Source organism: Schistocerca americana, chromosome 2, assembly GCF_021461395.2.
Source record: "Schistocerca americana isolate TAMUIC-IGC-003095 chromosome 2, iqSchAmer2.1, whole genome shotgun sequence".
Classification (NCBI taxonomy): Eukaryota; Metazoa; Arthropoda; class Insecta; order Orthoptera; family Acrididae; genus Schistocerca; species Schistocerca americana.
Window position 1 is genome coordinate 184,916,758 of NC_060120.1, and position 17,534 is coordinate 184,934,291.

The 17,534-nt window shown below is 43.8% G+C and overlaps 1 protein-coding gene across 1 annotated transcript in view; it reads left to right on the plus strand.

Moving 5' to 3' along the window:
• Positions 1-17,534, plus strand: part of LOC124595059 (polypeptide N-acetylgalactosaminyltransferase 1-like) — a 323,552-nt gene that overhangs the window by 262,656 nt on the left and 43,362 nt on the right. Inside the window, exons 9-10 of the mRNA XM_047133626.1 lie at positions 4,898-5,078; positions 11,935-12,077. Of these exons, the coding sequence (XP_046989582.1) occupies positions 4,898-5,078; positions 11,935-12,077 (324 nt within the window). The remainder of the gene's footprint in view (positions 1-4,897; positions 5,079-11,934; positions 12,078-17,534) is intronic.

Below are 17,534 nucleotides of genomic sequence, written 5' to 3' on the forward strand. Positions count from 1 at the left end.
TCGTGCACCTAGGTTCGTCGTTGAGTACACCATCGCAGGCACTCCTGTCTGTGATGCAGCGTCAAGGGCAACCGCAGCCGTGGTCTCCGAGCTGATAGTCCGTGCTCCTGCAAACGTCGTCGAATTGTTCGTGCAGATGTTTGTCGTCTTGCAATCGTCCCCATCTGTTGACTCAGGGATCGAGACGTGGCTGCACGATCCGTTACAACCATGCGGATAAGATGCCTGTCATCTCGACTGCTAGTGATACGAGGCCGTTGGGATCCAGCACGGCGTTCCGTATTACCTTTCTGAACCCACCGATTCCATATTCTGCTAACAGTCATTGGATCTCGACCAACGCGAGCAGCAAATGTCGCGATACGATAAACCGCAATCGCGATAGGCTACAATCCGACCTTTATCAAAGTCGGAAACGTAATGGTAGGCATTTCTCCTCCTTACACGAGGCATCACAACAACTTTTCACCAGGCAACGCCAGTCAACTGCTGTTTGTGTATGAGAAATCGATTGGAAACTTTCCTCGTTTTAGCACGTTGTAGGTGTCGCTACCGGCGCCAACCTTGTGTGAATGCTCTGAAAAGCTAATAATTTGCATATCACAGCATCTTCTTCCTGTCGGTTAAATTTCGCGTCTGTAGCACGTCATCTTCGTGGTGTCGGAATTTTAATGGCCAGTAGTGTAGCTTACAAAAATGGTTCAAATGCCTCTGAGCGCTATGGGACTTAACATCTGAGGTCATCAGTCCACTAGAACTTAGAACTACTTAAAGCTAACTAACCTAAGGACATCACACACATCCATGCCCGAGGCAGGATTCGAACCTGCGACCGTAGCGGTCGCGCGGTTCGAGACTGTAGCGCCTAGAACCGCTCGGCCAAACCGGCCGGCGTAGCTTACAAAACCCTTATTCGACCAATATTTGAATATTACTCATTAGTCTCGGATCCGCACCAGATAAAATTGATAGAGGAGACAGAGAAGATCGAAAGAAGAGCAGCGCGTTTCGTTACAGGTTCATTTACTAAGCGCGTAAGCGTCACAGATGATCAATGAACTCCAGTGACACACGCTGCAAGAGAGGCGTTCTGCATCACTGGGTGGGATGCTATCAAGGTTCCGGCAGCGTACATTCCTAGAACAGACAACCAATACATTGCTTCCTCCTAAGTAGACCACGCGAGGAGACCATGAAGATAAATTAAAGAGATTCGAACCCACATCGAGGCTTACCGGCAATTGTTCTTCGTGTGAACCATACGCGGGAAAGTGGGAATGTGAGAGTGGTACACAAAGTAAACTCCGCCATACACTGCAAGATGACTTGCGGAGTATAAATGCAGAGGTAAAAAACATCGAAGCAGTTCAGAGACATACTGCTGGATTTATTACTAACAGGTTCCCTCGACAGGCAAAGACAAGATAAGAGAAATTATAGCTCATACGGAGGCATATACACGTTGTTGCAGGACGATACCGACAAACTTTGAGGAATAATAAGTCACAGAGATTCTGTCTTTTATTAAGGAACATATAATATTAGACGCGTCTTTAAGAGGACCACAACCTGCCTATCTAACCCACGTTAATTTAGGCAAGTATTTGACCCATTTCTGAAAAAACTATTTGATGCAGAACCTTAATATTGTTACTGTATGTTACTTGATGCTAATAGTCAAGTGTACTAAAATCTACTTTATCCATTTTACAGTTTTTAAGAAATATTTTTTTTAAATTTATTAACAAAAAATATTAAGTTTTTTCTACAGAAAATATTTTTTTGTGAATTTCCTAATGGCGGAATATTAATGAATGTCGCACCGGAGGTGGCTTTTTATGTTATTCAGAGTCTCTGAAAATTTCATTCTTTTATCTATGATAGTTTCTGACATAATGGGGCATATGTACTGAAAATTTTAATTTGCGAGAAATTGACTTTTAAGAAAAAACTTTTGAAATTTGTTACTTACAGTTAATTAAAACTGTCCTGCTACATATGATGGCCCTTCTTTGGTCTCTAGCAGGTCTTCCAGCTTCTTTTTCACCTTCCTGGATGTTTGTCTTGCTTTCTTGGCCATATTAGATGGAGATCTGTCTGCATCGGCTATCCTCATTTTATCGCACTGTTGCAGCCCAGTGATCATATTTTCACCAGGATTAAGTCTCAGCTTTTTCAGTACCCAACACTTTCCAATATTGCCACAACTGAATGTAACAACAGCATCATGAACTCCTAGTTTCATTGTATGCATGCCTACATATACAGTTTTAGGAAGGCGGTTCCAAATTATGCTGTTGAAACATTCATTTGGGTTCTGTATCTGCCAGTGCAGACATTTCCTTAGAAGGTGAGGATGAGCCAAGTCTCTGAAAATACGTTTAACTGCTGTAATAACAGCAGCAGGAAGAGAATGCTGGTGAGAATAAGATTCTCCAGTTACCTGAGCCCTATTGTATTTGCACCACGAATTTTCTCCTGATGCCGCGCGGGATTAACCGAGCGGTCAAGGGAGCTGCAGTCATGGACTGTGCGGCTGGTACCGGCGGAGGTTAGAGTCCTCCCTCGGGCATGGGTGTGTGTGTTTGTCCTTAGGATAATTTAGGTTAAGTAGTATGTAAGCTTAGGGACTGATGACCTTAGCAGTTAAGTCCCATAAGATTTCACACACACATTTTTTCTCCTGATGGACAATCCATGACATGGCTTATCACCAGCGGAGTACTTATGGAAGAATATGGCCCAAACATCTCTCTTCATCGCCTCCAGATTTTCTTTATTTCTCCCAGTTGCCTGCCCATAGTATACCTGCAAGTTTTCTATTTCTGTTTTAGTTAACCGACCCTGTCCGGTCAACAATTTTCCATCTTCTAATTTTTTTCCTCTCATATCAACAGTTAGTTTTCTCAGCCTTGTTCCCAAACGTTTTTGAACATGGCCTATACATTCTATTTTGCTAATAATGGCATCTCGATATGGCTTTGAGTTGACAGTGGGTGGGTCGACAGTGGGTGACAGAAAATTGGGCGTGGCACATAAACACACGTGGCAGGAAAATGTTCTTTAAATGCTAGAAAAAAAATTTCAACAAAATCCTTTTCAGAGTACTTAAATAAATCTTAATCTATCGAAATATGATGTAAACCGAAAATTGAATTTTTTCTTCCTGAACCACGGTGTGGTCCCCTTAAGGTTATAATAATGAATAACTGTAACTGCACAAAAATTACCGTTTATTATTACTAGGCATGTTTGGTACCGATCTGAGCGTCTGACATCTGGAGGTCTGGGTGTCAGTCACATTGGGTGCCTCTGACAGCACAAGTAGTCCGCCCCCGGTAGCTGAGTGGTCACAAGTCTCTTACTGGAAGCCTTACGACCAATCGCACTCGCACCCCCTGTGATGATATCGGACATCCCAGCACCTTTCTTCTACATTAGCCAGTTCTTCCTTGAATTAAGCCACATCCGCACCGCACTACTACCTACACGCTTGATGATGACGAGGGCGATATATGCTGCCATGCAAATGAACAGGACGCCGAATGTGATTGAAAGCAAACACCCCACTACAAAGTGGTGCGATGTGTGGCAGGCAGTGAATGCCAGCACCCTTGTACTGACGTGCAATCTGCATGGTACGTAACTGTTAATGGGAAGCAGTTGTGCCAGTCCCGCCTACATCACATCCACCTCGCCGATTCACCCTTGTGTGCCACATGCCAAGTGACTGACACGGATGAACATCGTTTCGAGTGCGGGTCGGCAAAGGACGTTTGGTATTTGGTGCGTCAGATATTGGCTTTTCTCACACGCACAACTCCCGACAGGATAACTACCCGATCACTTCTTTTCCCCGATAAGATTTATTTTCCAAGAGCAAAAACGAACTCTGTGACGTGGATCAGCGGCCACGCCGTTCACTACCTATTCGGTAGTGGCGAAAAGACAGTACCCGATTTTTGGTATTACCTCAATGAACGACATTGTGCGATTCTCAAGAACCCTAAATATAGGCAATATTTTTCTAATTTTCTTTGGAGCGCATTCCATAATCCGCCTCGCAGCTGGATTATCGATGACATGAGAAGATAACCATAGCACCTCGTCCCAGTTCCTTTTTTTTTTTTTTTTTTGAGATTGAACAAACAACGGAAACAACACAGCAACGAGACGACAGTCATCGAAAAATTCGCAGCGGGCTATAGTATGGCGCATCCTTTGTCGTAACGGGACGACTTCCTATTACTCTGTTTATGTAGCCGAAGAGGAACGGCCTTCCTTTTATCCGTTTGTGTAAATAAAAATAAAAAAAGCAGAAAAACAAACCTTCCAAAATCCTTTTTCCTTTGTTTCATTTTTGTTAAAAAAAAAGTGGCTCGGATAGCTGGCCAAAAAAAAAAAGGCTACATGATTGCGCACTGGACTCTGTAACCCAAGTTCGCGGGTTCAATTCCGCTTAGAATCAAATTTTTTCCCTTTCATTTAACTTGTATGTAAATATCATTTATATTTATATATTTGCATAGATTTATGACATTTTATGTATGTTGAATTTGTGAAACATGATACGTAATAACCTACGATAAAAAAAAGTGGTCAGCGCGACAGACTGTCAATCCTAAGGGCCCGGGTTCGATTCCCGGCTCCGTCGGAGATTTTCTCCGCTCAGGGACTGGGTGTTGTGTTGTCCTAATCGTCATCATTTCATCCTCATCGACGCGCAAGTCGCCGAAGTGGCGTCAAATCCAAAGACTTGCACCCGGCGAACGGTCTACCCGACGGGAGGCCCTCGTCACACGCCATTATTATTACTATTATTATTATTATTATTATTATTATTATTATTATTATAGCACAAGTACAAATTGGTGGAACACCGCTGTTTGGTCGGCAGGTGTGGATGTGCGGTGGGCGCGTGGAGATGGTGCCGTGCTCCCACGTGGGGCACGTCTTCCGCAGGTCGTCCCCCTACTCCTTCCCTGGCGGGGTCTCCACCGTGCTGTACTCCAACCTGGCCAGGGTCGCTCTCGTCTGGATGGACGACTGGAAGGAGTTCTACTTCAAGTACAATGCTGGTGAGTGCCTACAACACAAATATGACTCCAGACTCAACGCATTTGGAAATACAGGACGTACAGTATCATGTATGACGCGAGTACTGTGTCCAGTATTGCACGTAAAATCAGTACACTGAAGGTTGGTATATCTGTCATCCGTCGCGCTTTCTTGTGCTGCAAGAGGGTAGCAGAGAGCCAGTGATGGTGGACGATAGGAGACAGTGCGAGTGTGAGAGAGAAGACAGTAAGTATAGGAGGGAGAAAGTGGCAGTTAAAGACAAAGAGAGATGGATGAAGACATCAGTGGGAGTCAAAGAGAGAGAAGATATTGGTGATCAGTGAGAGACAGTGGTAGTAAAAGAGAAAAGGTGGATGGAGATAGAAGCCTTGGGACCGAAACAGACAGGAGACGGTGGAAATGAAAGAGATATGGGTGAGCCTATTCATAGACTTGATGGCTCTGGATCCTCCCATATTGGCCAAATTTAACATGTTGAAATATCGGAGGGCGCATTTTGGACCGAAATTTTAAACATGTTAGTATAGGCGGAAAAATAAGCTGAAGATGTGAATTGATGTGTGTGTTAGGGAGGGCATTGGACTAGAGTAATCTGTGCAGCTGTGTTAGCTGTAGTATTGTGGTGGTGTAATGGTTAGCATTCCTGCCTAATAAGACAGGAGACCTGGGTTGAAGTCCCGCCAGGTGCAAAAATTTTAATTCATTTCTTCAGCTTCAGTCATTACTTTTTGAATTGTCGAGGTTTGGCAGAGACAGTGGCAGTGGGAAAGAAAGACAAAAGAAGACAGTGGAAGTGAGATACGAGACAGTGGAAGTGGTATTTACTGTCAGTCGAAGGTCTCCAACCTGGAGCCGACACGCGACTCAAAGCAAGTATCAGTTTGGCCCAAGAAGTGAGCGTCTAATACACGATCGGTAAAAAAAAAAAAAAATCCGTTTATGTAAAGTTTGATAAATTGAATATTTCCAATTTGAAACTCCCGCCACACACAGCTATTCCCTCATCAGTCCATCCCTGTTCTTAATATTGCTGCCCGTGCTGTACTCGAACCCCAAGAGTTTCGTTCTTGTACCCGGCCAATCTGTCAGACGCACTGGTCTGTTACCTTACAGCCACTTTAGTTGCAACTGCGACACTAGAGATTTAGACACATACGATGAAATTAATTTATGGAAATACAAAAAAATTCTGAATTATTTCTGTACAGTTGTTATAAAGAATCTTTCTCACAGTAGTTATGACCACTACAAGTCGGTTGAAGTTACAAATTTTCATGCGGATTGTAATAATATTACCAACGTTAGCTGCACTGATGCACCAAAGAAACTGGCATAGGCACGCGTTTTTAAATACAGAGATATGTAAACAGGCAGAATGCGGCACTGCGGTCGGCAACGCCTATATAAGACAACAAGTGCAAATGTGTGTGAAATCTTATGGGACTTAACTGCTAAGGTCATCAGTCCCTAAGCTTACACACTACTTAACCTAAATTATCCTAAGGACAAACACACACACACACACACACACGCCCGAGGGAGGACTCGAACCACCGCCGGTACAAACCGCACAGTCCATGACTGCAGCGCCCTAGACCGCTCGGCAAGACAACAACTGTCTGGCGCAGTTGTTAGATCGGTTACTGCTGCTGCAATGGCAGGTTATCAAGATTCAAGTGAGTTTGAACGAGGTGTTATACTGGCGCACGAGCGATGGGACACATGATCTCCGACGTAGTGGTGGAGTGGGGATTTTCCCGTACGACCATTTCACGAGTGTACCTTGAGTATCAGGAATTCGGTAAAACATTAAATCTCCGACATCGCTACGTCCGGAAAAAATCCTGCAAGAACGGGACGCGTACAGGTACGGAGACAACCTCATGAATCCATGGATCCTAATTGTCAGCAGCGTACTGTTAAAGTTCGTGGATGCTCTGTAATAGTGTGGGGCGTGTGCAGTTGGAGTGATATGGGACCCGTGATAAGTTTAGACACGACTCTGGCAGGTGGCACGTGCGTAAGCATCCTATCTGGTCACCTGCATCCATTCATGTCCATTGTGCATTCCGACGGACTTGGGCAATTCCAGCAGGACAATGTGACACCCCACACGTCAAGAATTGCTACATAGTTGCTCCAGAAACACTCTTCTGAGTTTAAACACTTCAGCTGGCCACCAAACTCCCCAGACACAAACATTATTGAGCATATCTGGGATGCCTTGCATCGAGCTATTCAGAAGAGATCTCCACCCCGTCGTACTCTTACGGATTTATGGACAGCCCTGCAGGATTCATCGTGTCAGTACCTTCCAGTACTACGTCAAACATTAATAGAGTCCATGTCACGTCGTGTTGTGGCACTTCTGCGTGCTCGCGAAGGCGCTGCACTATATACAGGGTGTTTCAAAAATGACCGGTATATTTGAAACGGCAATAAAAACTAAACGAGCAGCGATAGAAATACACCGTTTGTTGCAATATGCTTGGGACAACAGTACATTTTCACGCGGACAAACTTTCGAAATTACAGTAGTTACAATTTTCAACAACAGATGGCGCTGCAAGTGATGTGAAAGATATAGAAGACAACGCAGTCTGTGGGTGCGCCATTCTGTGCGTCGTCTTTCTGCTGTAAGCGTTTGCTGTTCACAACGTGCAAGTGTGCTGTAGACAACATGGTTTATTCCTTAGAACAGAGGATTTTTCTGGTGTTGGAATTCCACCACCTAGAACACAGTGTTGTTGCAACAAGACGAAGTTTTCAACGGAGGTTTAATGTAACCAAAGGACCGAAAAGCGATACAATAAAGGATCTGTTTGAAAAATTTCAACGGACTGGGAACGTGACGGATGAACGTGCTGGAAAGGTAGGGCGACCGCGTACGGCAACCACAGAGGGCAACGCGCAGCTAGTGCAGCAGGTGATCCAACAGCAGCCTCGGGTTTCCGTTCGCCGTGTTGCAGCTGCGGTCCAAATGACGCCAACGTCCACGTATCGTCTCATGCGCCAGAGTTTACACCTCTATCCATACAAAATTCAAACGCGGCAACCCCTCAGCGCCGCTACCATTGCTGCACGAGAGACATTCGCTAACGATATAGTGCACAGGATTGATGACGGCGATATGCATGTGGGCAGCATTTGGTTTACTGACGAAGCTTATTTTTACCTGGACGGCTTCGTCAATAAACAGAACTGGCGCATATGGGGAACCGAAAAGCCCCATGTTGCAGTCCCATCGTCCCTGCATCCTCAAAAAGTACTGGTCTGGGCCGCCATTTCTTCCAAAGGAATCATTGGCCCATTTTTCAGATCCGAAACGATTACTGCATCACGCTATCTGGACATTCTTCGTGAATTTGTGGCGGTACAAACTGCCTTAGACGACACTGCGAACACCTCGTGGTTTATGCAAGATGGTGCCCGGCCACATCGCACGGCCGACGTCTTTAATTTCCTGAATGAATATTTCGATGATCGTGTGATTGCTTTGGGCTATCCGAAACATACAGGAGGCGGCGTGGATTGGCCTCCCTATTCGCCAGACATGAACCCCTGTGACTTCTTTCTGTGGGGACACTTGAAAGACCAGGTGTACCGCCAGAATCCAGAAACAATTGAACAGCTGAAGCAGTACATCTCATCTGCATGTGAAGCCATTCCGCCAGACACGTTGTCAAAGGTTTCGGGTAATTTCATTCAGAGACTACGCCATATTATTGCTACGCATGGTGGATATGTGGAAAATATCGTACTATAGAGATTCCCAGACCGCAGCGCCATCTGTTGTTGAAAATTGTAACTACTGTAATTTCGAAAGTTTGTCTGCCTGAAAATGTACTGTTGTCCCAAGCATATTGCAACAAACGGTGTATTTCTATCGCTGCTCGTTTAGTTTTTATTGCCGTTTCAAATATACCGGTCATTTTTGAAACACCCTGTAAGACAGGTGTACCAGTTTCTTTGCCTCCTCAGTGTATCTGACAGTGCCGTAACTCTGTTACAACAGATTTTATTCGATATCGTATCCACTGCTTCAAATAAGAACAACATTCGAACTTGAACGTCTGTATAATGGCCCTTCACGAATTTTACTTTCGTGTACAATTTCTACCACGGCAGATAATCGGATAAATGAAGATGTGTTAATGCTGCACATGATGGCGGAAGCTGCTTCCCTTGCTCTTCGTCGCCCTGCAGCAGTCGCCATACTCATTCCCCTCGCACCCCTCCCACAGTATAGAAAGTTCCTCGTAATGTTGTTGTGCCATACTGTCTGACAGCAACAACCTGGTCCCTGTCTCTAGGCGGTAGATGTCGGAAGTCATAGTCTTGAAACTACTATCAACCGATGCGAGATAACAATATGCTTCCTACGTTCGACCGCGTCCGTTCCCCCTCCTCGCCCCCGCCCCCCCCCCCCAATATTTTTTGCTAATATTATGTATATTACGCGAGATCCAAAAAGACTTGTTCTCTTCCAAAGTGGCTCACGGAAGCTAAAAGGCTGGACACGCCTGCTGTAAATCAACGCGAGAAAAAGGGGACATTGGGACAGAGACAAAATATAGGCAGTGGCAGTCAGAGGGAGATGGTGAGTATGAAGCCTTAGCAACAAAAAGGAGCTCGGTAAAAGGATTTATGATGTCCTGTGTTAAAAGAGGGGCCGGCCGAAGTGGCTGAGCGGTTCTAGGCGCTACAGTCAGGAACCACACGACCACTGCGGTCGCAGGTTCGAATCCTGCCTCGGGCATGGATGTGTGTGATGTCCTTAGGATAGTTAGGTGTAATTAGTTCCAAGTTCTAGGCGGCTGATGACCTCAGAGGTTAAGTCGCATAGTGCTCAGAGCCATTTGAACCATTTTTTTGCAACAGTGAGATGTACTGAAGGGACTCCAGAAGTACGTACCTCCTATTTCTCTACAGAAGTACCACATGTCACGACGCTTGCTTTCCGTTTTGGAAGCTTTGTCTCTTGAATTCCTTTGTTGTAACATGGTTCACACCCGTTTGATGTTTTCATTTCTGTGTGAAGTGTACGCGGCATCTCGCCTGCTCTGACTATTCATCACATTTCCTTGGGACGGTAACATATTCTTAACACAGGACTCGTATAACCAGTGTAGAATATGACAGTTGCCAAGACTGCAGAAGAAGAACAGACACTTCAATGACCGGACCGGTGTATGTATGGTGTATGTTAACCGGGGACCTAGAAACGACGGAGAGGCTCCGTCTCCGCCTCAGCCGCAGCACAATATATATAAATGACCTAGTAGATACTGTCGGAAGTTCCATGCGGCTTTTCGCGGTTGATGCTGTAGTATAGAGAGAAGTTGCAGCGAAATGCAGGAAGATCTGCAGCGGATAGGCACTTGGTGCAGCGAGTGGCAACTGACCCTTAACATAGACAAATGTAATGTAATGTATTGCGAATACATAGAAAGAAGGATCCTTTATTGTATGATTATATGATAGCGGAACAAAAACTGGTGCCAGTTACTTCTGTAAAATATCTGGGAGTATGCGTGCGAAATGATTTGAAGTGGAATGATCATATAAAATTAATTGTTGGTAACGCGGATACCAGGTTGAGATTCATTGGGAGAGTCCTTAGAAAATGTAGTCTATCAACAAAGTAGGTGGCTTACAAAACAATCGTTCGACCTATACTTGAGTATTGCTCATCAGTGTGGCATCTGTACCAGGTCGGGTTGACGGAGGTGATAGAGACGATCCAAAGAAGAGCGGCGCGTTTCGTCACAGGGTTATTTGGTAAGCGTGATAGCGTTACGGAGATGTTTAGCAAACTCAAGTGGCAGACTCTGCAAGAGAGGCGCTCTGCATCGCGGTTAGGCTTGGTGTCCAGGTTTCGAGAGGGTGCGTTTCTGGATGAGGTATCGAATATATTGCTTCCCCCTACTTATACCTCCCGTGGAGATCACGAATGTAAAATTAGAGAGATTCGAGCGCGCGCGGAGGCTTTCCGGCAGTCGTTCTTCCCACGAACCATATGCGACTGGAACAGGAAAGGGAGGTGATGACAGTGGCACGTAAGGTGCCCTCCGCCACACACCGTTGGGTGGCTTGCGGACTACCGCAGTCCACTTCACCCCTCCGCCGCCCCACACCAAACCCAGGGCTAATGTGCGGTTCGGCCCCCGGTGGACCTCCAGGGAACTTCTCACACCAGACGAGTGTAACCCCTATGTTTGCGTGCTAGAGTAATGGTGGCGTACGCGTACGTGGATAACTTGTTTGCGCAGCAATCGCCGAGGCGGATGGAAAACCGCCTAAAAACCATCCACAGACTGGCCGGCTCACCGGACCTCGACACAAGTCCACCCGGCGGATTCCCGCTCCATTAAGCCATGCGTTAGACCGATCGGCTAACCGAGCGGGCTCAATGACCGGACGGAAAGTTCACAATTTTGTGAAAAAATGTTACGCGAGGGAGATTTGAACACGAATCTCCCGCTTTGCAGTCTAACATCGAGACCACACAACCCGAGCCCGTGATACTTGCAGTTCGCTCGATGTTGAACATCTTGGACCGTTCACTGGTTTTGTTTCTGTTGTCACAGTTCAGTAGACTTTCTTTCTGTTTTCAAGCTTGATATGTGTTCAGTTTTTGACGGGTTATCCACTGGGCCATCTTACCACTAAATCAGAGGGGTGTGCGGTGGGGAGCTTCCCTTGTCAGTAAGAGTCCACCAAACTACGGCGCCGTGTACAAATGACCCGCGTTGAGCTCCTCGGTCGCATACACAGATAACTGATTGCTGCAGCACGTAGGCTGCTTTGACTAAGAGCCATCAGTGTTGTCACGCTACTTGCTGGTATTTGCAGAGGCGGCCGCAGTTCGCGACCGGCAGACAGTCCGCCGCCGGCTGGAGCTGAGGAACCGGCTGCAGTGCCGCAGCTTCCACTGGTACCTGGACACCGTCTGGCCCTCGCACTTTTTCCCCACCGAGGACCGCTTCTTCGGCAAGGTAAGTGCAGACACCTCGAATCGTTGCGTCAGAGTTAGAGAGCGGTGGATGGTGCATACTCTCGGTGAAGGTACAGGTCGCCTGCGGTATGCTTTAGGCACGAGATCGCACAGCTGTTCTGCTGCATCTGAGTCGAGTCCCGTTATAAATTCTGTGACGTTCCTCTCGTGTTGGACCACATTTTAGTTGGTAACATTAATGTGTTTTGTGACACTGCAGTTAATAAGCATAACCAGCTTTCCTGGGTAGCAACGTACGAGGGGCGTTTGTAAAGTCCGTGCAAAAATAAAAACTACTTACGTGTTTATGGTAAATCTTTTTTATTCTTCGACATAGTCTCCTTTTAGACTTATACACTTCGTCCAACGCTGTTCTAATTTGTTCATCCCTTCCGAATAATAGGAATTGTCCAAGTCAATAGCTATTAGTTGCTGCAATCACCACCTCGTTTGGATAAAATCTTTGTCCCGCCAGCTATTTCTTCAAATTGGGGAACAAATAGTAGTCCAAGGGAGCCAAGTCTGGAGAATAGGGGGGACGTGAAACGAATTGGAATCCTATTTCCGTTAATTTTGCGACCACAACTGCTGAGGTGTGTGCTGGTGCAATGTCGTAATGGAAAAGGACTTTTTTGCTGTCCAGTCGCCGGCGTTTCTCTTGCAGCTCGGTTTTCAAACGGTCCAGTAACGATGAATAATATGCACCTGTAATAGTTTTACCCTTTTCCAGATAGTCGATGAGGATTATCCCTTGGGGATCCCAAAACACAGTCGCCATAACCTTTCCGGCCGAAGGAATGGTCTTCGCCTTTTTTGGTGCAGATTCTCCCTTGGTAACCCTATCCATGTTTCATCGACAGTGAGGAAACGACGCTTAAAATCCTGCGGATTCTTCCTGAACAGCTGCAAACCATCCTCGCAACGCATCTCATGATTCCGTTTTTGGTCAAGCGTGAGCAGTCGCGGAACCTATCTTGCGGATAGCTTTCTCATGTCCAATTGTTTATGCAAAATATTATGTACCCGTTCATTCGAGATGCCCACAGCACTAGCAAGCTCACGCACCTCAACTCTTCTGTCATCCATCACCATATCATGGATTTTATAAATGATTTCTGGAGTGGTAACCAACACAGGGCGCCCAGAACGTTCAGCGTTACTTGTGCCCATATAGCCACTCTGAAAATTTTGAAACCACTTACAAACTGTTCTAATCGAAGGCTCAGAGCCACCGTAATGTTTATCAAGCTTCTATTTAGTCTCCTGAGGAGTTATTCCTTTCATAAAGTAATGTTTAATCACCACACGAAATTCTTTTTCGTCCATTTTTTGACAGTCACTCGACTTCCTTGATTCACAAGAATGCCAAACACAAATAATTAGACAAATATGGCTGAAAATTGGAGTGCGTTCTTTCCAAAGGTGCTACTACCTCAACATAACCTCGATACGTGCCGGTGGTGCCATCTCTCGGACTTTGCACGGACTTTTCAAACGTCCCTCGTAGAGTGCTATAGCTGCGAGCAGGAAGACGATTCCGCACTGGGAACGCAGGCAGGGACACTGGCGGCACCGAAATATGCCAATGGTGTGAGAAGCGGGAGACAGAACCCTACTCTTGAGATACTGATTGTTGGGGCCCCACCAACATTTAGGCGCGAAGCTAAGACAGTTTATTAAATACTAGCGAACCCGGAAATGCTTCGCAATTGCTAAATATGTGTGGGAATTGGAACATGAATACGATATTTCGTAATGATGTGGAACGAGTCGAATTTTCCAATACATGACATAATTAGGTTAATTTAACAACATACTTAAGTTAATATAACAACTTTATTTTTTTGTGTTTTTTGTTTTTCTTTATTTTTTATTTTTATTTTTTTTATATTTTTGTTTTTGTTTTTTTTTGTTTTTTTTTTCTTAATTTATATCTAAAAATTCCTCTATGGAGTAGAAGGAGTTGTCATTCAGAAATTCTTTTAATTTCTTCTTAAATACTTGTTGGTTATCTGTCAGACTTTTGATACTATTTGGTAAGTGACCAAAGACTTTAGTGCCAGTATAATTCACCCCTTTCTGTGCCAAAGTTAGATTTAATCTTGAATAGTCAAGATCGTCCTTTCTCCTAGTATTGTAGTTATGCACACTGCTATTACTTTTGAATTGGGTTTGGTTGTTAATAACAAATTTCATAAGAGAGTATATACACTGAGAAGCTACTGTGAATATCCCTAGATCCTTAAATAAATGTCTGCAGGATGATCTTGGGTGGACTCCAGCTATTATTCTGATTACACGCTTTTGTGCAGTAAATACTTATTCCTCAGTGATGAATTACCCCGAAATATGATGCCATATGAAAGCAATGAGTGAAAATAGGCGTAGTAAGCTAATTTACTAAGATGTTTATCACCAACCGTCTCTGCGTCGCAGCAGGTCCTTTCGTTACGTGAAAAAGTAAGGCAACTGCCGATCGGTGCTGCGTTCTTAGTTGTCCATTGTCGGCCATGTTGTAAACACTAGTCTCCTAGCGACGGTATCGTGAATTAAACGTCATTTCCTTACTCTTTTGTTTCTCCAAGCTCTGCTGCCAAGATGATCAACGGGATATCTCTTGCTACTGATGCACTATGTACGAAATAATTAGTGACACATTTCGTGTGCCGCCCTGTATGGCCTAACGGTGTAATTAACTGTTTTCTGATGTTAGTCAATAAATGCATCGTCATGACATCTCGAACTTTATAATAATGTACAGTGTAAGGCAAAGAAAAGTGGCACGGACGAGTGGATATCTTTTGTGGCAGCATTAACGGAGGAGGAAAAAAACCTACAGTTACTTCCAACAGGATGGAGTAACATTGAAGTACATTTACACAATCTTCACTCCTGACAGTTTTGTTAGCAGAAGTCAGTTTGGTCGCTGCCATAGCTGGCCACCCAGGTTACCTGATCTGTCAGTGTGCAGTTAGTTTGTGTATGTGTATCCCTCAAGTCTAAGGTGTATCGTAACAGCCCTCACAGTCTTAAAAGAACTGCAGCTGGGCATTTCGGATGAGACTGCAGCAATTCCAGTAGTCCAACTTCGATCTGCGTTCAGCAACTTGCTCACCAGGGCCCAAATGTGCCAAGAGACGAGTAGTGGTCACTTTCAATATCTGCTCTAGTCAGGTTAATACTGTATTTCCTGTCCTCTGCTGTGTTTCTTTGTACAATGGAACTCTGTTCTCCGGCCCACTTTTATTTGCCCCACCTTGTGTATTAGCTACCCACAATGTCCACTTGCAGTCGTACAGGTAGGCAGTTTGCATGTCCAAACGCAAACGAATCCAGTAGCGCTACAATAATTGCGTCAAGGAACTACATGACCGAGAAAACTGCACAGAATAGGTAGGGGGAATTTCCAGTGTCGATTCACTAAGCCGATTCAGAAAGGAGTTAACTTTTGCACTCGTAAGTGGGAAGGAACTTTCTATGGACTCATGGCTAGACTGAGAAACTTTTACGGAAGTTTACTACCTTGGGAGGTTCTCGAAATACGAAAGAAGATGTATGCTGACTTTCCCTAGCCGGGTTGTCGTTAGCGTCTGCCGCCTGCCGTTACACAGCCAATAGGCCGTGTAAGGCTCGCGCAGAATAACATGGCACCGGTTGTCCAAGCATTCTGTGACAGCCTAATGTTAAGTTTGCAAAAATTATTAACTGAAAACAAAACCTATGAGGTATAGGAAATTAAATATTAAATAGTGTTTCTTTTTCATCAAACTCGTTTCTAGCTGGCGAACATGGCCACAAAATCCGCAAAGTTGCGGAACACGGTTTTCTGAAATAATTAAAAAATTATACCTCCGATCGAGAAAAGTTAAAGGAGAAAGTTGTAGGGTTGAAAAAGATCTATCGGTCGCTTTTTTGTAAGTATCGATTGCTTTCTTATGCTTCGAGATATATTGAGAAAACCCTTAATAATCTGGTTCTCCAAAACTCGTTAACCATCACGTTCCCATACTTGCTATTTACTGAGATAGATCGCTATAGCGCGTTTAGAAAAATTAAAAAAGTTGTTGTTCTAAATACATTGATTTTTGGAAGAAAGGCGCTCTCGGTAAACTGGCTAGAACTTCTCAGTGCATGCCCGTACAGTAACGGTTTTAGGCTTATTTTCTTCGAAAATAGTTGTTACCATGCTATTAAATAATTTTTACGATTTTATTAATTGTAAGGATAAAAAATTGACTTCGCACAACTTGAACTTTCATTGAGCGTGTCTTTTTAACTTTCTCAGTTTTTATTTTATGAAAGTAATTTTTAAGGAAAGAAACTGACATTTTTAAGAATTTAAAAAAGATCTATTACCTTGTGGAACCAAGGTACATTTTTAAAAATCTAGTGGTCGCAATATTTTACAATGATATGCTTGATGGAAATAAATATTGAACACTTATATTTTCAAGAAAAAAATACTAGGCATGCTTCATTCATTTTTAGTAGTGGTAATAGAGTAATAAAGTGAAGTGTGAAAGCGCGGAATGTGTCAGCTGGAGCGGGCGAGGAAGTCGGGGGAGCATGCGCGCGCTCGAGTGATTTTCGATATCTCGTCTTCTGGACCGCGTACAAGACTCCATTTGTTCTTAGTCTGGGGTAGCTTGACGGAATAAATACTAATGTTACGGTTATTTTCGCCTTAGAAACAAAATAGCCCCGGATGTATTATTTAATTTACGATTTGTTTATATTTATCGTCATTGTAATAATTCTGCATTATTACAACAGAATCTTTAATGAAACACCTTAAATGTTTTGTTTAATTAATGATAAATACGTTATATTTGTTCCTGATTTCTTTAACCCTTACTTCATTACTGTTCTACCTAATTATTTTTGGTGTAAAATTAAGTAAATGCTACATATCAGAATAAGTTGAAAGATTTTTTTTTATTTACACAAGTTTTTTAACAATACAACTGTGTATAAGATACGTATAAATTCAGATAGCTAAAAAGAACACACGCAACGAAAGTCCAAGGGTTTTGAAGTAATCTTTTGATCCTTACAGTTAATAAAGTAGTAAAAATTATGTAATAGAATCACAGCACAACTCTTTACGAGGAAAATAAGGCTAAAAACGTTACTGTAGGAGCATCCGCTGAGAAAATCTGGCCAATTGTCGGGAGCGCCTTTAAAAATATATATATATCTCGAACAATAACATTTCTTAATTTTTAAAAAAATTCCTTTTTTAACTTACGGCGGGCTATGAGTACAGTACCTAGCAAATATGTGAACGTGAATGTTAACGAGTTACAGAGAACCCGATTTTTAACAGTTTTTTCAATACACCTCGAGACGTCAGAAAGCAACCGATACTTTTAAAATAGCAAACGATAGATCTTTTTTAAGTCCTACAATTTCTCCTTTAACGTTTTTCGATCGGAAATAAAATTTTTTAAGTTTTTCA